The 21,001-nt window shown below is 39.9% G+C and overlaps 1 protein-coding gene across 2 annotated transcripts in view; it reads right to left on the reverse strand.

Moving 5' to 3' along the window:
• The window catches only part of LOC143776550 (A disintegrin and metalloproteinase with thrombospondin motifs 2-like), a 793,125-nt gene that overhangs the window by 38,759 nt on the left and 733,365 nt on the right, over positions 1–21,001 (reverse strand). Inside the window, exon 21 of one of the 2 annotated variants that reach the window (XM_077266022.1) lies at positions 7,092–7,181. The exons of the other annotated variant lie outside the window; for it this stretch is intronic. Within the exon in view, the coding sequence (XP_077122137.1) occupies positions 7,092–7,181 (90 nt within the window). The remainder of the gene's footprint in view (positions 1–7,091; positions 7,182–21,001) is intronic. 2 annotated transcript variants of the gene reach the window in all.

The raw sequence follows: 21,001 nt of genomic DNA on the forward strand, positions 1-21,001 counted from the left end.
AAAACTGAGGCAGGAGAGAGGTACCGCCCTTTTATTCGGTAGGGTTTCCTGTCCCTGAAGGGCGGACTCCATCTCTCTCTGGTTGTGCTGTCATGGGCGACTGAGAAACCGCATTTAATACGCCTGAGGGCCATTTTGAGTATTTAGTAATGCCTTTTGGTCTTTCAAATGCCCCTTCAGTCTTTCAGTCCTTTATGCATGACATTTTCCGTGAATATTTGGATAAATTTTTGATTGTGTATCTGGATGATATTTTGATTTTTTTCGGATGACTGGGACTCTCATGTCCAACAGGTCAGGAGGGTTTTTCAGGTTTTGCGCTCTAATTCCTTGTGTGTAAAGGGTTCTAAGTGTGTTTTTGGGGTTCAAAAGATTTCGTTTTTGGGGTACATTTTTTCCCCCTCTTCCATTGAGATGGACCCTGTCAAGGTTCAGGCTATTTGTGATTGGACGCAACCCTCTTCTCTTAAGAGCCTTCAGAAGTTTTTGGGCTTTGCTAATTTTTATCGTCGATTTATAACTGGTTTTTCTGATGTCGCTAAACCGTTGACTGATTTGACTAAGAAGGGTGCTGATGTTGCTGAATGGTCCCCTGCGGCTGTGGAGGCCTTTCGGGAGCTTAAGCGCCGCTTTTCTTCCGCCCCTGTATTGCGTCAGCCTGATGTTACTCTTCCTTTTCAGGTTGAGGTCGACGCTTCAGAAATCGGAGCTGGGGCGGTTTTGTCGCAGAAAAGTTCCGACTGCTCCGTGATGAGGCCTTGTGCGTTCTTTTCTCGTAAGTTTTCGCCCGCTGAGCGAAATTATGATATTGGTAATCGGGAGCTCTTGGCTATGAAGTGGGCTTTTGAGGAGTGGCGTCATTGGCTTGAGGGGGCTAGACATCAGGTGGTGGTATTGACCGACCACAAGAATTTGATTTATCTTGAGTCCGCCAGGCGCCTGAATCCTAGACAGGCGCGCTGGTCGTTATTTTTCTCTCGGTTTAATTTTGTGGTTTCTTACCTACCGGGTTCTAAAAATGTGAAGGCGGATGCCCTTTCTAGGAGTTTTGAGCCTGATTCCCCTGGTAATTCTGAACCTACAGGTATCCTTAAGGATGGAGTGATATTATCTGCTGTTTCCCCAGATTTGCGACGGGTCTTGCAGGAGTTTCAGGCGGATAGACCTGATCGTTGCCCGCCTGGTAGATTGTTTGTTCCTGATGATTGGACCAGTAGAGTCATCTCGGAGGTCCATTCTTCTGCGTTAGCAGGTCATCCTGGAATCTTTGGTACCAGGGATTTGGTGGCTAGGTCCTTCTGGTGGCCTTCCCTGTCGCGAGATGTGCGAGGTTTTGTGCAGTCTTGTGATGTTTGTGCTCGGGCCAAGCCTTGTTGTTCTCGGGCTAGTGGATTGTTGTTATCCTTGCCTATTCCGAAGAGGCCTTGGACTCACATCTCCATGGATTTTATTTCTGATCTCCCTGTTTCTCAGAAGATGTCTGTCATCTGGGTGGTGTGTGACCGTTTTTCTAAGATGGTCCATTTGGTTCCCTTGCCTAAATTGCCTTCCTCATCCGAGCTGGTTCCTCTGTTTTTTCAAAATGTGGTGCGCTTGCATGGTATTCCGGAGAATATCGTTTCTGACAGGGGAACCCAATTCGTGTCTAGATTTTGGCGAGCGTTCTGTGCTAGGATGGGCATTGATTTGTCTTTTTCGTCTGCTTTCCACCCTCAGACTAATGGCCAGACCGAGCGAACTAATCAGACCTTGGAGACTTATTTGAGGTGTTTTGTGTCTGCGGATCAGGATGATTGGGTTGCCTTTTTGCCCTTGGCGGAGTTTGCCCTCAATAATCGGGCTAGTTCTGCCACCTTGGTTTCTCCTTTCTTCTGTAATTCGGGGTTTCATCCTCGTTTCTCTTCCGGTCAGGTGGTCTTCGGATTGTCCTGGAGTGGATGCTGTGGTGGAGAGGTTGCATCAGATTTGGGGGCATGTGGTGGACAATTTGAAGTTGTCCCAGGAGAAGACTCAGCATTTTGCCAACCGCCGTCGTCGTGTTGGTCCTCGTCTTTGTGTTGGGGACTTGGTGTGGTTATCTTCTCGTTTTGTCCCTATGAAGGTTTCTTCTCCTAAGTTTAAGCCTCGGTTCATCGGCCCGTACAAGATATTGGAGATTCTTAACCCTGTGTCCTTTTGTTTGGACCTCCCGGCATCTTTTTCTATTCATAATGTCTTCCATCGGTCATTGTTGCGCAGGTATGAGGTACCGGTTGTGCCTTCCGTTGAGCCTCCTGCTCCGGTGTTGGTTGAGGGTGAGTTGGAGTACGTTGTCGAGAAGATCTTGGACTCCCGTGTTTCCAGATGGAGACTTCAGTATCTGGTCAAGTGGAAGGGCTACGGTCAGGAGGATAACTCTTGGGTGACAGCCTCTGATGTTCATGCCTCCGATTTGGTCCGTGCCTTTCATAGGGCTCATCCTGATCGCCCTGGTGGTTCTGGTGAGGGTTCGGTGCCCCCTCCTTGAGGGGGGGGTACTGTTGTGAATTTGGTTTCTGGGCTCCCCCGGTGGTTTCTGGTGGTACTGCACTTATGTGCTTCATCTCCTCTTTTCACCTGTTTCCATCAGGATGTGGGAGTTGTCTATTTAGCCTTGCTCCTCAGTCATTTCTTTGCCGGCCAACAATGTTACCAGAAGCCTTTCTGTTGCATGTTCCTGCTCCTAGACTACTATCAGCTAAGTTGGACTTTGAGTCCTAAGTTTGTTTTGCATTTTTGTTCCAGTTCTCTGTGTTTGAATATTTCTGAGGCTGGAAGCTCTTGTGAGCTGAAATTGCCACTCTGGTGTCATGAGTTGATATTAGAGTCTTAAAGTAATTTCAGGATGGTGTTTTGAAAGGGTTTTCAGCTGACTGTGTAGTTCCCTTTTCTGTCTTCCTACTATCTAGTAAGCGGACCTCAATTTGCTAAACCTATCTTCATACTTCGTATGTCAATTTCCTCTAAAATCACCGACATTATATGTGGGGGCTACTGTCTGCCTTTTGGGGAAAATTTCTCTAGAGGTAAGCCAGGTCTGTATTTTCCTCTGCTAGGGTCAGTCAGTTCTCCGGCTGGCGCTGGGCGTCTAGGGATAAAACGTAGGCACGCTACCCGGCCACTGTTAGTTGTGCGGTAGGTTTAGCTCTCAGTCAGCTCGAGTTCCCATCTTCCAAGAGCTAGTCCTTTGTATGCTTTACTACGGTCTCTTGCCATTGAGAACCATGACAGATAGCTAAGACTAGAGAAGACAGCGAAAGGATTCCGAAGGATCTAGATAAGCTTGAACAATGACAGTGACTAATACAATGGTATTTAACAGGGAGAAATGCAAGAATCTACATCGGTGCAAGAAAAATCAAAATTACATCTGGAGAATGGGAGGAATAGAACTAAGCAACATCACATGTGAAAAAGACTTGGGTATTCTGACACATCACAGACTGCACATGAGTCAACAGTGTGATGCAGCAGAAAAAAAGGCAAATACAAATCTAGGATGTATTAAGAGAAGCATAGAGTCTAGATCACATGAAGAAATAATACTCCTCTACTCCTCCTTGGTCAGGCCTAGCATCTAATTAGCATATTAGGAATATAGGACAATATACTGAAAAGGACTTAAAATATTTAAATTGGAAAGGCACCCTTTTTCTCAGAATACAGTCACATACAAGGATTAAACACTGAGAGCTGGGTAACATTAAATGAAAAGAAAGTAAAGAGAACAGAATTAAAAAAGGAACTTGGAAAACTGGTTACTGTTACATAAGGCAGCAGCTGAAAAGCAAACCTAATTTAACGTGTGTAAAAATAGAGGTCTCCTTTGGGATATGGTGTTCAGTCTTAGTCTAAACATTGTAAAAAGTCTATAAGAAAGCTACAGACCAGTGTTTCTCCAATGTCAGTCCTCACGGGCTCAGAAGATTTAATATTTTCAGGATTTCCTGAGTATTGCAAAAGTAATGGAATTATTATTAAGTTATCTGGAATTGTCATCAGTTCTCTCACTCATACAATCCTAAAAACATGATCTGTGGGGGTCCGTGAGGACTGTAATTTTTGGAAACACTGCTATAGATGGTTCAAGGGCTTTCTTATTGCATGGTGATCTTAATAATGTGCAGAAACACACGGCTGGTATAAATAGAAATGGCAAATTGTTACTGTACAAACCGGGCATTTTACATTTTCACACAGAAAAGGGTTCTCTACAGTTAATGACGTTAAACTTTGCCTATCCCAAAGATATAGGAAACAGGCAGACACACTGACAAGGCTAGCCAGATGTACCAGTCAGAAGGTTACATACACAACTAATGTTGTGTCACTTTATTGAGAATCATTTTGTCATTAAGGCTAAGGGCGGATTCACCCATGCAGGCTCCTATTGTAGACAATTCTGCCACTGAATATCAGTTCTATTCATTTGATGGTTTGTTTTGGCAGGAAACACACGGATTTCTGCAATCCACGATCAGATGACTTGGGACTGATAAGTCATTACAAAATCTGGTGTGTGTGATTTGTCTCCACAGACTAATATAAAGCAAACTTCATTTTGTCAGTACATTACACTTGAAAAGTGACCTTCTTTAGCAGTCAGCACTAAGTATCCCAAATTGTAAGTCCATTTACAACTTGCTGCACAGGGAGCAGTAAATCAAAGACAATCTCATAAAAATGGCAGGTGAAAGATTAAAATGAATGAATTAGAGAAAGCCTGCTCTATTCTCCTGATGGGTATAAAGACTCCTGAAGTAGGGAAATGGCAACAGTAAAGCAATGTCTGCTAGAGTTAAAACAAGACTATTTGCCATTTATTCCCAAATTTTTCCATTTGAGAAAATTTGTTATAAAATAATAAAAGAACCCATACACACTTGTCATATTCCCTGCTGCTTTAGCGCTTCTGCTCCAGTGATCCTAGCCGGTTTACAGCATTAACATTAGGTACATCATTCTTGTGACAGCTGCAGCCAATCATTGGAATTGCATGTAGGGCATATGAACCCTGAACCAAATGATTGGTTGAAGAGATCACATGAGGCATGAAGTTATCAATGTAGGCCTGGGAGGATAACTGGAGAGGAGGAGGATTTAAAGGATAATCCTTTCTTAGTGGCACAGAGAGAGGTAGTTAAATTTATAGAGTTTCCTTAAAAATAATCCAAAAGAAAAATTTTCTAGAAAGCTAACCATCCAATTTTTAGTTTATCTATTCGTTACAGGTTAACAAGCTAACAATTGTGATTCATTGAGAAAATATTGTACATTATGTGAATTTAAAGGGTTTTTCCAAGGCTATCACATTGATGACCTATCTGTGGGATAGAGATGATCAATATGAGATCAGTTGGGGTCCGACAGCAACATGACCAATCAGCCGATCTCTGCTCTGGCAGCAGGTAAGTGATCTACGGAGCCAAACACTCCAGTTCTGTACACTGTGTAGTGCCTGCTGCCCAGTACTGCAGTTTATCTCCAATTCACTTGAATTAACTGACTTAATGAATTCCACTCAAAGACTTTCTGAAATGACCTGAAAACTAAGGGCCTGATTCTTCAGAGCCTTTATGCCAGTATTCTGGGGTAAAAAGCTTTGAAAAGTCATACTTTTGGCTCAACTGGCAGCTGGGCTAAAATTATTTGTCTTTTGGTGTTGTCACACCAATGTTGCCCAACTCTCACAAGCAGGTGGAGCTGGGTGGGGTGTGACTACCACCTCTTGTCAAATTCATGATGAGCAGCGGCATTCACAACACCACAAATCTTACTCCAGCTGGAACTGGATTATGGATTTGTGGGGGGGGGGCGCACACTTAGGTTCCCATCACTTGTCCAATGCCTGACTCCAGCACACTTCCTCATCAATGCCTGCATGAACACCGCTGGTCTAGATGTATAGGGCCCTAAGGGCTCCTTTTGCCTTGTGAGAAATACGTGCAAGTGTCGCATGTTAAAACCAAACTCTGGCGCCGGCACTCCAGAGCGGAGTATGCGGCTGCATAGCAACACATGGAGCTGCACACTCCACTCCCAAGTGCTGGCGCCAGAGCTTTGTTTTAATATGCGAGACTCGCACGTATTTCTCGCAAGTGAAAAGGAGCCCTAAAGGTGAATCACATAATACATCGATCAATCAGGTGTCCCATTTGATATCAATGGATACATAAAAAATTAAGGATAATAATAGGTATTGTATTCTCTTTTAAGAAGCCTTGTGGTCTAACCAAAAGCATGATGTTATAACATTACACGAGTTAGTGTGCTTCACTATGGCCTCTTTGGTCACGGTCTGTGATTTGGAAGTTAACATCTTACTTTAAAGCTAGGTTTCATATGTGGGATTAAAATCAGACGTGTTTTCTGTGGCAGAGATCTAAGGCTGATCTATCATTTATCGGGTCTAATAGTTGGCTTTTCTGTCTGGAAACATAGGAAATAAGTTGTATGCCACAGAAAAAAGCTAAAGATCCTAGCACAATATTTCTAATGTATGTCGGTGGTTCCAGAAACATTATACAAATGCATCGAATGTAGATTGTGACAGCCATGTATTTTAACATGAAATCCATGATGAAATTGGTGTGAAATCCGAAACGTGTACAAGCCCTAATTTGTCTTTCCATTGCCAAAAGCATAATAAGAACTTTGTTAAGTAAATGTATTATATTAAAATGTAAATGTTCTCAGAATTATAAAATAACTGGGTACAGTCGGTACACATTTGAGGTTTATATTGCCCACAGGTGTTTTGCAGCAACTTAGGTTCAAGTATAAAATTTTTATATAGTTCTATAAAAAAATATATAAATATGAAAATTCATTTGCCATTGTTTCCGTCATGTGATGCACTGCTACATTGTGTTCTTACTGCTAAACAACATTATAAAAATTACTGTACAGTAACTAAAGAGAAGAGTGTAAACAGAAGACAGAAAGTGCAAGAATAAATCAAAGATGTGTAACGATCCCACAAAGGATAAGGAAAAGAGCCAGAGTCCAGAGCAGCGGCTGCATCCATTGCATGCATTCAGTGCCACAGGCAGAATTATAAATAGGTCTTTTACTTGAAGATATTTTTTGGTTTGGGGAACCTGAATCCGGTTTTGAAAGCCATTGGACAATGTAATTCTTCTTTAATGTATCAGAAGAGTTTCCTAAAACAAAAAATAATTATTTGGTTAAACAAACTTTTTATACAGAATTAAATAATATAAAATCAATGTTTATCTGACAGGTGACGTGTGTGCGGTAATCTGGAGGTAAACTATGCCATGTCCTGTCATGGTATCTCCATGTCACAACAGCTGCTCACCATTCAGAAAGATAGGGTCGGCAGCAGTGTGAGCAGCCTTCTCCATAGCCTCAGCACTAGTGTTGAGCGAATATACTCGTTACTTGAGATTTCCCGAGCATGCTCGGGTGTCCTCCGAGTATTTGTAAGGGCTCGGAGATTTCGTTTTCATCGCCGCAGCTGAATGATTTACAGCTACTAGCCAGCATAAGTACATGTGGGGTTGCCTGGTTGCTAGGGAATCCCCACATGTAATTGTTAAATATTAATTATTAATTGAATTATTCTTATTCTCAATTCTGTACTGAGCACATTGCTTCTTGCTGACATTACAAAAAGCTATTTCTGTGTGATTATAAGTCAATACCATATAAAGGGGAACACGTGGTCTGTGGGACATATAAATAACGTCTCTTAGGAGGGTGTGGGGGCTTTTGTCACGTGGGGGCTGTCACCTCCTGCCTTCACCATCATTCTCCATAGACATCGGATAAGTCACACAAGGAAGAAACAGCTGGTAGCCATAATGATTCCAGACGTCACACAAACAGGTGGCTTTTACCATTCAGAACTTTGGGAAAGATGAGTAACAAATGCTGGTATTTACACATGGACAATCTGTTCGTAACTATTTCATCTATTTTTATGTTTTGCTGCAATATGGTTTTTCTGTGGACAATTCAATAAACCACTACCTTTTTTATGAGTATATCATGACATTTTTCTTTAAGAATAACGCACCTGGTAAAGTCCTGATTAAATAAATGTGCGAAAATAAGCATATTTAACATTGGCCAAGCCAGCCAGTTTTGATTTTTTGTGCTATTTTTGCGTGAATTTCCTTAAGCTTGCACACAGGGGAAGAGAGAAGAGCTTCGCTAGATGTTGTGCAAGTTTTCAGGAACTCCACTTCAAAACTTAAAGTCACAAAGATTTCACAAGAACCTACGAGTAACAGAGACTTTAACTGGTGTCAGATGGATTGACAAGCACTAGCATTGGAAGTGCTGAAAATAGACGTGCTGAAGACCAGAGCCCAGCGTTGTAAAGCAAAGGAACTACAAGCTGAGATATTTCAAGGTAAGAAAAATGGATTTAATTAATTCATATGCTAAATCAAGTCAGATAGAATTTGTAAGTTTGTACAAATCTAGCTTAGAAATATTTTGGCTTAGCTTATTTGCAGAATGCAAGATAGTAAATCTAAATTTAGATTCTAATGTAATATCTAGGAAAAAAGAAAAAGAGCAACTGAAAAATATATTATATATGGTTTATGTATTTAACGAGTTTGTTACAGAGAAGTCCAAAAAAGACTGTGTAGAAAGAATTTCTAAGGACATGGAAATTAATGATGTTCCCAAGATTGACTGTAATGTGGAGAATAAACAAGATGTGACGCACGTGTCATTAATGGCCACTCAAGGGGACGTTGTGTCTCATGATGAAAAACAAGATGGAGGAAACGTAGGAGACATGACAACTGACAAAGATGATGTACGAGGGACAGATGTAGAAGGGCCACTAAAAATGGAAGATGACTCAGAAGCCCAATTCCAAACTAAATCTAGAAAAATCTTGTTAAAATTAAGCAAAATCATTCCTGCATATGATGACAAAATCCATGTGTGCAGAAATTCAGAGATATTTGAGAGTTTTGCTGATAAGTTTGATTTGACTAATGAGGAGAAAAATCAGTTGTTTAAAATGTGGCTTCCAGTAACTTTTTCCAGAAGGTTCTCATTAAAAATGCAGAATGATGAGTTCCATGACAAAATGACTGATATAGAAAGATTAAAAATTTTGATATTCTGTGGATTAAAAGAAAACAATCCAGATGTTGATATTCTTCTAAAATTGAAGATTGGCCGGAAAGAATGTACTTTTGTACAACCTTTCAAATATGGACATGAATGTAAGACGGTCATTACGAATTTCAATAAAAAATCAATGATAAATTGTTTTGTAAACAAATTTTGATTCCTAAATCCTGCATCTCGTGTTATTGCGTCACAAAAAGATTCTTTATTTGAATGTGTGCAATCCCTTGATTTTTCTAGAAAACATAAGAATCTCGAAAGAAAAACAAATCATACTAAGTTTTTTAAAACAGGCAGAGTTATATCTTATGAGAAACCAAAATCAAAATCTCCAAAACTGACCCAAAATCAAATCTATGAAGTACGAAGAAAATTACATATTTGCTACAAACCCTATGAGTCCATTAAAGAAGTTGCTCTGAAAGGGTTAAAAGCTGAAAGTTCAGATCTCTCTGTAAAGATGGCGGAAATTGATAGACGGAAACAGGTGAGTATAGGGGGTGAACTGAACACTCCATTATCACAGCTCGGTCTAAAAATGACCTTATTAAATAGCGCTTTTCAACAGATTATTGACAGAGTTGAGATTTGATGAAGGAATTGGCTAAAAATGTAATTATATGATGTGTAAATGAGTTATACAATGTATAATTTATTAATATGTAATTATTTTATACAATATAATTCTGCAGTTATATTTATATATATATTAATATAGTATACAGTAAATACTGTAGCATATTTGTATAAGTAGAGATTATATTAACTGTATTTTTATATGCATAGTGAAATAATTAGAATTTAATCCAGTAATAATATTTAGAATTACATTAAATACATTTATTAAATATATACATATGTATAAAATATTTAAATTATTTTGTTTTTAAATAAATATGAAATTAACCTTATCTTTTATTTTTCCTTAGAGCTTTCATTTCAAAGCAGAAATTGAACAAAAAACTTCTTACATGAATTTATGTTTTTATTTACACAGGAAGTTATAATAACTGCATGATTTTATATATTTAACATTTAAAAAAAAAATCTATATATATAATTGTCTAAGGGTTTTTCTGTCTGTCTGTCTGTCCTGGAAATCCCGCGTCTCTGATTGGTCGAGGCCGCCAGGCCTCGACCAATCAGTGACGGGCACAGCATGGCGACGATGTCATAAAGGTTGCCTCGACCAATCAGCGACGGGCACAGTATCGACGTAGATGTCATAATGGTTGCCATGGCGACGATGATGTCATAAAGGTTGCCTCGACCAATCAGCGACGGGCTCAGTCTGCCACGAATTCTGGAATCATCATTGTCCATATACTACGGGGACATGCATATTCTAGAATACCCGATGCGTTAGAATCGGGCCACAATCTAGTAATATATAATTAACAATCTAAAATTTGTGTACTGTAAGCTTTTTCTGTAACACTATCTAAAACTTGTTTTTTTTTTTCTCTACTGCATGGCATGACATGTCCCACCCGTTTCAATTTAGAACTGTGAGTTAAAAAAAAAAAAAAAGGATATCATATACCCTTGTTTTAGTGTAAGAAGAATTTAGAAACCTCCTCAAAAGATTCAGTTGCAGGCCTTGTACCAGATATAGCTGTTGAACAAAATGCTAGGGCATGTGTACTTTAAGAATATTCAAAAAAATATTAGAATATTAAATTTAATAGTTTACAAAGCACATTGATACAATATTTTGGGTTAATATACATGTATTCTTATTCTTTGTATGTGAAATATGTATTGTGAACTTCTATGTGTGTCACAGTCTGAGTGACATGACAGATGAGCGTATGAGCAGCTGCTAAGAGTGAAGTTAATGTAAGAGTGACTATAGCGTGGAATGTACAGTATGAAAGGCCTCATGATTTATGGTATGTTGAGAAAAAGAAAAAAAAAACTTGTGTTTATGAGAAAATAAGATTCAGTTAAATTATTACAATATTAAGATATATTTAAATATTATTTACTCAACATATAGTTCTATATTTCTTTAGTAATTATTATTTCTTGATTTAGTTAATAGTGAATAAGTGCAATCATCACACATCAATATGGTTAAATCAAGAAAATCTACATTTAGAACATTTTTCCAATTGATAATTTTATGATATTCAGTGTTTTTTTAATTAAATAGATGGGCACACATCTTCAAACAAATATAAGTCATAACGCTGATATGACAGTTATAAAAAAATAATTATTTTAAATTTTGGTTTTTACAAATGAATTTTTTTCATAAAATATTTTTTATATTAAGGGGGAAATGTGTTTTTGATCCTGATTACATCATCACATTTCATGAATACCTCTTCACACATTTTAATAAAGAAGAAATATTAATAAGGTATTATTGGGTACAATAACATTAAGTATTATAAAGTCATTTTTTTTCTCTAATGAAGGATATTATATGCAAAGCTGCATAATTTCAATACTTTGGTAATCCAAGGTTATGATAAGTATGAAAACATTTAAGTGATGAAAATATTAAGGGAATGTGTTATTGAGACATAACCTCAGCATTTGTTATCAACCTATAAGGCCTTATTTTTATTTTTATTCTCATTTTTTCTTCATTTTTATTCTTAATTTTTATTTTTTATCTCAAGAAGGAAAAAAAATCAATATTTAATAAAATAATGTCTAATACAAGAATATTGCTTTATTGAATATAATAATTATATGGTTTCATTATATAAGAAATGTTTCAATTCCGGGTTGAATACAACAATTCTTTCACTCATATATATATATATATATATTCTTATTTTGGTTCAAGGCTACACATTCTTACATATTATTGGTCTAATAAATATAGTTTATTAATAAAGTTTTAGTACTAAAATACTTGTTACATAATAAGACACACTGACATCTATGGGTTCAAAAAGAAATTACACCTATAACATAAAAATGTCCTATCACATGAAGAATATGGTTAACAATGGATTGTCATTTATTATTATTATTATTTTATTTTCCCAAATATGAATTCCATATTAATATTTTGATAATAATTATATGTATATTATTGATTGCTATGGTACGCTGTGATATTATAGGTTAGGGAAAATTACCAGATTTGGTATAGAATAGGGAATGAAGACTTCAATCAAGATACTGAAGTTACGTTAATAAAGACTTTTCATATTTCTAAATTCAATAGATTTTTAAAAGTTGCAAGTAGAAAAAAACGCTATCCAGAAGTTCCACAAGGTAACAATGCTATGATTTCTGAGTAATAATAGACTGTGTCAATTACAATTCATGTCACCACTCACAACTATGAGTACAGTATCTAAACTGACAACCACAATTGGAGGACGATGATCCTATGATGCTAAGATGAACTGTGTTATTATGTGTTATTATGTTCCAGTGGTTTCCTATCACCTATAAGACTTCCATGAAAGCTGGTGACCAAACAGGTAATTGTCAGGACGCTACAATCCTGATATGTGTCCTGTGCACTAAAGACTGGTTATGGTGCTATGTTTAGCAAGGAAGAGTCAACTTAACCCTTGCTGTGCTGACCAAAGATGTCACACCTGTTCCAAGACCAATGTGGATGATATGGAAGGATTCCAGATCCAAGGCGAGCCAATGTATGTCCAGATCTTTAAAGGTGACACTGCACAGATATTAAAGCTACATTTCATCTATGAACTTTGTTTTCTTATCAACATTTAAATTTATGGACTTTGATTGACACATGACACACAGTCTCTACAATATCTACATGCTATCATCTATTTCAAAAGAATTATAATAAAGATTGTTTTAAAAGAACCAAGAAGAAGACATCAAAATGAAGACCGGATGACATCAGACCTGAGATGCTTCAATTAAGTATAGGGAAGTATAATTATATATATATATATATATATATATATATATATATATATATATATATATATATATATATATATATATATATATATATATATATATTATATGAATATTAGTCACGGCTTACCATAACATGAATTTACATATCATTATATTATTGAGTACATATAACAATATTATTATTATTTATATTATGAACATTAAATTATTTTGCCAAAGAAGAAGAAAAGAAGAAGATTTTATTAATATATTTACATTGAGGGTTCCAATCAATATCTGTCACCCTCAAAAGGGGGAATTGTTAAATATTAATTATTAATTGAATTATTCTTATTCTCAATTCTGTACTGAGCACGTTGCTTCTTGTTGACATTACAAAAAGCTATTTCTGTGTGAGTATAAGTCAACACCATATAAAGGGAAACACGTGGTCTGTGGGACATATAAATAACGTCTCTTAGGAGGGTGTGGGGGCTTTTGTCACGTGGGGGCTGTCACCTCCTGCCTTTACCATCATTCTCCATGGACATCGGATAAGTCACACAAGGAAGGAACAGCTGGTAACCATAATGATTCCAGACTTCACACAAACAGATGGCATTTACCATTTCTGTGTCTGACCATGTACCGATCATACCACAGCTCCTGGGCAGGGGAGGAAGCAAAAGACAATACTGACATTACAGCAGGAGATCACAGAGCATACATTTAGTGAGGTAAAATATTTTTTAAAAACAATCAGTGAAATATTTTACCTCACAAAATGAATCAACTGCGATCCTCTGCTGTAATGTTAGTATTGTCTTTTGCGTTCTCTCCTGCCCAGGAGACGTGGTATGCTCCATACACGGTCAGACACACTCACCCCTGTGTCTGACCAAGTACCGAACATACCACAGCTCCTGGGCAGAGGAGGAAGCAAAAGACAATACTGACATTACAGCAGGAGATCACAGAGCATACATTTAGTGAGGTAAAATATTTTTTAAAAACAATCAGTGAAATATTTTACCTCACAAAATGAATCAACTGCGATCCCCTGCTGTAATGTTAGTATTGTCTTTTGCGTTCTCTCCTGCCCAGGAGACGTGGTATGCTCCATACACGGTCAGACACACTCACCCCTGTGTCTGACCAAGTACCGAACATACCACAGCTCCTGGGCAGAGGAGGAAGCAAAAGACAATATTGACATTACAGCAGAAGATTGCAGAGGATACATTTTGTGAGGTTAAATATTTTTTTTAAAAACAGTCAGTGAAATATTTTACATCACAAAATGAATCCACTGTGATCCCCTGCTGTAATGTCAGTATTATTTTTTGCTTCCTCCCCTGCCCAGGAGATGTGGTATGCTCCGTAGACGGTCAGATACAGTCAATTTTTAAAATGAACTTTCGTTTGTGGGAAACCCCTTTAATGTGACCGGCTTCCTCTGCCTGTAGACACGCCGCGCATCTGCCACCGGGATCAGCCGAATGATTCACTGCACCAGCGCATAATTCGCGCAGGCGCAGTAAATCAAATCGCTGCCATCTTTGTGCAGACAGATAGCAGCAGTCACATTAAAACTGTGCATGCACTCCTCCTGTACAAAGATGGTGGCAGTCAGTGAATCATTTGGCTGATCCCGTCGGCGGTGTGTTCGCAACAGTGTTCCGCTGGTGGTACTGCGCAAGAGGCTGTGTGAGTGTGTGAGTGGTGCGTATAGTGTGTGTGTGGTGCGACGGTGTTCCGCTGGTGGTACCGCACAAGAGGCTGCGTGAGTGTGAATTTAAAAGTGTGAGTGTGTGTGTGTGTATGTGTGTGAATGTGAGTGTGAAAATGTGAGTGTAAGTGAGAGTGTGAGTGTGTGAGTGTGAATGTGTGAGTGTGTGTGGTGCGTATGACGTATAGAGTGTGTGTGTGTGGAGCGACGGTGTTCCGCTGGTGGTACCGCGCAATAGGTTAGTACCAGCAGCAGTTTCCATATTGAGCCACCCATCACTTGAGTGTCCTAATATTGCGGTCGGTGAACTTCCTCCTCTTGGAATTCTGGGATACAGTGACATCTGGACAGAACAGGAAATGAAAACATTACAAAGGCAATTATATAAATACTAGATTGTGGCCCGATTCTAACGTATCGGGTATTCTAGAATATGCATGTCCCCGTAGTATATGGACAATGATGATTCCAGAATTCGCGGCAGACTGTGCCCGTCGCTGATTGGTCGAGGCAACCTTTATGACATCATCGTCGCCATGGCAACCATTATGACATCTACGTCGATAATGTGCCCGTCGCTGATTGGTCGAGGCCTGGCGGCCTCGACCAATCAGAGACGCGGGATTTCCAGGACAGACAGACAGAAAAACCCTTAGACAATTATATATATAGATGATTTGCTGGACTCAATATAGCGACACTAATTAGCCTAATTTTCTTCATGCTGTATAGTTTTATTATGCATCTACCATTGGAGACATGTACAAACTTTGCTATAATAATGACAAGTGTAACTTTTATGTTTACAATAGTATATCCTCTTCTTGTATGAACATTTTGTTACTTATCTGGTGTTCCATGTCCATTATTGAGACAATCAATATATGAATGCATACTGAATAATATAGGCAGTTGATCATATTTCTATTGTTTTATGGGCATGCAGATACAAAAACAGTATTACTAAGGCTACTTTCACACATCAGGTTTTCAGTGTCAGGCTAAATCCGGCGAATTTTCAAAAAACCGGATCAGGCGAATGTTGCCGCCGGATCAGGCGAATGTTGCCGCCGGATCAGGACTTGTATTAGTGCCCGATTGCACTGGATGACATTGCGTTTCGTCCCGTTTTCGCCAGATCCGGCAAATCTGCCGCTTCCGGTTTCTTGAAAAAACGTCCATTGCAACGTTTTTTGTCTCCAGCGAAAAAGCCTGAAGCGCTGGATCCGGCGCTTCCGGATGTTTGGTGTTCTGTTTGCTACAATGAAAGCCTATGGGAGCGGGAAGGTGCCGGATCCGGAAAAAGGCAGATCCGGCGGCCTGATCCGGTTTTTTAAACTGAGCATGCTCCAATTTTTTTTTTCATCCAATAATCTAGATAGGCTAGCCGGATCCATAAAAAAAACCGGATCTGTCGCATCAGTTTTTCAAAATCTGCGCCGGATCCAGTTTTTCCAACATTCACCGGATTTAGCCTGACACTGAAACCCTGATGTGTGAAAGTAGCCTAAGAACCCTGAGTTATTTAGATGCACGTTTGGTTTTTACTTATTTAGATACAGCAGGGTTTTTGCTCATTTTGTTTTTTTGTAGATTTTGTCTGCTGTATGGCCAATGTGAACACACGTTTATGTGCTGCATGTATACCAACTTAAATCAAACTCAATCTTTGTGTTTTCTCCATCTGAAGTTTGCCAATAAACACCTGGATGTTTCTGTGAGTGATTGGGAGAAGGTGCTGTGGTCAGATGAGACAAAAATTAAGTTCTTTAGCATTAACTCAACTCGCCGTGTTTGGGGGAAGAGAAATGTTGCCTATGACCCAAAGAAAACTCTGCTAAGGGCACATGACTACTTCACCATATCAATGGGAGAATGGATGGAGCCACGCATCGTAAAATCCTGATTAACAACCGCCTTCCCTCCGCCAGGACATTAAAAAGGGGTCATGGCTGGGTCTTCCAGCAAGACAATGACCCAAAATATACAGCCAAGGCAACACAGGAGTGGCTCAAAAAGAAGCACATTAAGGACATGGAGTGGCCTAGAAAGTCTCCAGACCTTAATCCCATAGAAAACTTATGGAGGGAGTTGAAGCTCCAAGTTGCCAAGTGACAGCCTCAAAATCTTAATGATTTACAGATGATCTGCAAAGAGGAGTGGGTCAAAATTCCTCCTGTGCACAAACCTAATCATCAACTAAAAAAAATGTCTGACTGCTGTGCTTGCCAAGAAGGGTTTTGACACCAAGTATTAAGTCTTGTTTGCCAGAGTGATCAAATACTTAATTCTCACTGCAAAATGCAAATAAATGTATATAATTTATACATTGTGATTTTCTGGATTTTATTTTTAACATTTGATATTTCTCAATGTTAAAATTAACCTACCCTTAAAATTATAGCCTCTTCATGTCTTTGTCAGTGGGCAAACTCACAAAATCAGCAAGGGATCAAATTATAATTTCCTTCACTGTATATATAGTGACAAAGTCACTGGTAAAGTTCTGGAGGGGAGATATGTTTCTATGCGCTTAAAGGTGCACATAATGCTTTTCCTCCAGCATACCAAGTGCTGTGAGGAGTAAAAAGTTAATTTACATAATGGGCTGGGGTTTTGAGGATAACCACAGAGTGGGTGGGAGGTTGTCTACCTTATCTTCACCCCAGGGAGTGGTCTGGGGATTAAATAGCTGGACTCCAGAGGCAGTCTTGGTTGAGCAAAGTGAAGAGAGGATCTCCGGTGGTTTGTGTCATGAGGAGGAAAGAATGAACCTGTATTGCTCTAGATAGGGCAGCTCCCCGCAAATGTATGGACTGTGTTACAGCATTTAGTTTTTTTCTGTTGTTTTCCTGTTTTGCCTGAAGGGCTGTGTTTCATTTCCCTTCATGTTGGTTTATGCCATCTACAGCTCTGGCAAAAATTAAGAGACCACCACATCAAATCCCTGTGATGGGCAGCCCAATCTCCAGACCTGAACCCCACTGAAAACCTCTGGAATGTAATCAAGAGGATGATGGATAGTTCAAGCCATCAAACACAGGAGAACTGCTTAAATTTTTGAGCCAGAAGCAGTGTGAAAGACTGGTGGAAAGCATGCTAAGACGCATTAATGAAAGCTGTGATTAAAAATAATGGTTATTCCACAAAATATTGATTTCTGAACTCTTCCTGAGTTAAAATATTAGTATTGTTGTTTCTAAATGATTATGAACTTGTTTTCTTTGCATTATTTGAGGTCTGAAAGCACTGTTTTTTTGTTTTTTTCATTTTGACCATTTCTACTTTTCAGAAAAAAATCCAAAATGTATTGCTTGGAAATTCGGAGACATGTTGTCAGTAGTTTATAGAATAAATGTAAAATAACTCCAAAATGTACTTATAAAGAGAAAAATCAGATGAACTGAACATTTTGCAGTGGTCTCTTAATTTTTGCCAGATCTGTATATAAGAAACCAACAGAAGATTAAGGCTGAGTTCACACGTAGCAGAATTGCCGCGGAAATTTCCGCGGCAATTCTGCGCCTCCTGCCGCGGGTATATCGCAAGCAGAATTTGCATGCATATACCCGCAGAAAACTAGCGTTTTGCAAGCATAATTAGCTTGCAGAATGCTAGCGTTTTCCAAGCGATCTGTAGCATCGCTTGGAAAACTGTTTGACAGGTTGGCACACTTGTCAAACATAGTGTTTGACAAGTGTGACCAACTTTTTACTATAGATGCAGCCTATGCAGCATCTATAGTAAAAGATAGAATGTTAAAAATAATAAAAAAAATAAAAAAAAGGGTTATACTCACCTCAGCGGCTTCCGTTCCTAATGCTGTGTGTTCAGGACCTTCCATTGACGTAGCGGTCACGTGACCGCGGGTCATGTGACCGCGACGTCATCGCAGGTCCTTCACACACACCTCAGAAACCGCTGAGAAGGTCGGGCCACCAGAGGGTGAGTATATCGCTATTTTTTATTTTAATTCTTTTTTTTTACCACTTATATGGTGCCCAGTCCGTGGAGGAGAGTCTCCTCTCCTCCACCCTGGGTACCAACCGCACTTGATCTGCTTACTTCCCGCATGGTGTGCACAGCCCCGTGCGGGAAGTAAGCAGATCAATGCACTCCTATGGGTGCAGAATCGCCGCGATTCCGCAATTTTAATGAACATGCTGCGCTTTTTTCTGGATTGCGATTCCGCTCAGGAAAAAAATGCAGCATGTGCACAAAAAATGCGGAATGCATTCTATTACATAGGATGCTTAATGTGAGCGTTTTTTTCGCGGTTTTATAGCGTTTTTATAGCGAAAAACTGCGAAAAAAACGCAAAAAATCTGCTACGTGTGCACACAGCCTTAAAGAGACAGTGTTCCTGTTTTGTACCTCCGTGTACCGCTGAGTGAGATGAGCTACCACAAGATATGTATATACACACACACATATACAGTACAGACCAAAAGTTTGGACACACCATCTCATTTAAAGATTTTACTGTATTTTCATGACTATGAAAATTGTAAATTCGCACTGAAGGCATCCAAACTATGAATCAACACATGTGGAATTATATACTTAACAAAAAAGTGTGAAACGACTGAAAATATGTCTTATATTCTAGGTTCTTCAAAGTAGCCACCTTTTGCTTTGATGACTGCTTTGCACACTCTTGGCATTCTCTTGATGAGCTTCAAGAGGTAGTCACCGGAAATGGTTTTCACCTCACAGGTGTGTCCTGACAGGTTTAATAAGTGGGATTTCTGGCTTATAAATGGGCTTGGGACCATCAGTTGTGTTGAGCAGAAGTCTGGTGGATACACAGCTGATAGTCCTACTGAATAGACTGTTAGAATTTGTATTATGGCAAGAAAAAAGCAGCTAATTAAAGAAAAACGAGTCGCCATCATTACTTTAAGAAATGAAGGTCAGTCAGTCAGAAAAATTGGGAAAACTTTGAAAGTGTCCCCAAGTGCAGTTGCAAAAACCATCAAGCGCTACAAAGAAACTGTCTCACATGAGGACCGTCCCAGGAAAGGAAGACCAAGAGTCACCTCTGCTTCTGAGAATAAGTTTATCTGAGTCACCAGCCTCAGAAATCGCAGGTTAACAGCAGCTCATATTAGAGACCAGGTCAATGCCACACAGAGTTCTAGCAGCAGACACATCTCTACAACAACTGTTAAGAGGAGACTTTGTGCAGCAGGCCTTCATGTTAAAATAGCTGCTAGGAAACCACTGCTAAGGACAGGCAACAAGTAGAAGAGACTTGTTTTGGGCTAAAGAACACAAGGAATGGACATTAGACCAGTGGAAATCTGTGCTTTGGTTTGATGAGTCCAAATTTGAGATCTTTGGTTCCAACCACCGTGTCTTTGTGCGATGCAGAAAAGGTGAACGGATGGACTCTACATGCCTGGTTCCCACCGTGAAGCATGGAGGAGGACGTGTACTGGAGTGGGGGTGCTTTGCTGGTGACACTGTTGGGGATTCATTCAAAATTGAAGGCATACTGAATCAGCATGGCTACCACAGCATCTTGCAGCGGCATGCTATTCCATCCGGTTTGCGTTTAGTTGGACCATCATTTATTTTTCAACAGGACAATGACCCCAAACACACCTCCAGGCTGTGTATGGGCTATTTGACCAAGAAGGAGAGTGATGGGGTGCTACGCCAGATGACCTGGCCTCCACAGTCACCAGACCTGAACCCAATCGAGATGTTTGGGGTGAGCTGGACCGCAGAGTGAAGGCAAAAGGGCCAACAAGTGCTAAGCATCTCTGGGAACTCCTTCAAGATTGTTGGAAGACCATTTCCGGTGACTACCTCTTGAAGCTCATTAACCCCTTCCTGACATCTGACGTACTATCCCGTCGAGGTGGGGTGGGCCCGTATGACCACCGACGGGATAGTACGTCATCACCGATCAGCGGCGCTCACGGGGGGAGCGCGACCGATCGCGGCCGGGTGTCAGCTGCATATCGCAGCTGACATCCGGCACTATGTGCCAGGAGCGGTCATGGACCGCCCCCGGCACATTAACCCCCGGCACACCGCGATCAAACATGATCGCAGTGTACCGGCGGTATAGGGAAGCATCGCGCAGGGAGGGGGCTCCCTGCGGGCTTCCCTGAGACCCCCAGAGCAACGCGATGTGATCGCGTTGCTCCGAGGGTCTCCTACCTCCCTCCTCGCCGCAGGTCCCGGATCCAAGATGGCCGCGGCATCCGGGTCCTGCAGGGAGGGAGGTGGCTTACCGAGTGCCTGCTCAGAGCAGACACTTGGTAAGCCTGCAGC

Source organism: Ranitomeya variabilis, chromosome 5, assembly GCF_051348905.1.
Source record: "Ranitomeya variabilis isolate aRanVar5 chromosome 5, aRanVar5.hap1, whole genome shotgun sequence".
NCBI lineage: Eukaryota > Metazoa > Chordata > Amphibia > Anura > Dendrobatidae > Ranitomeya > Ranitomeya variabilis.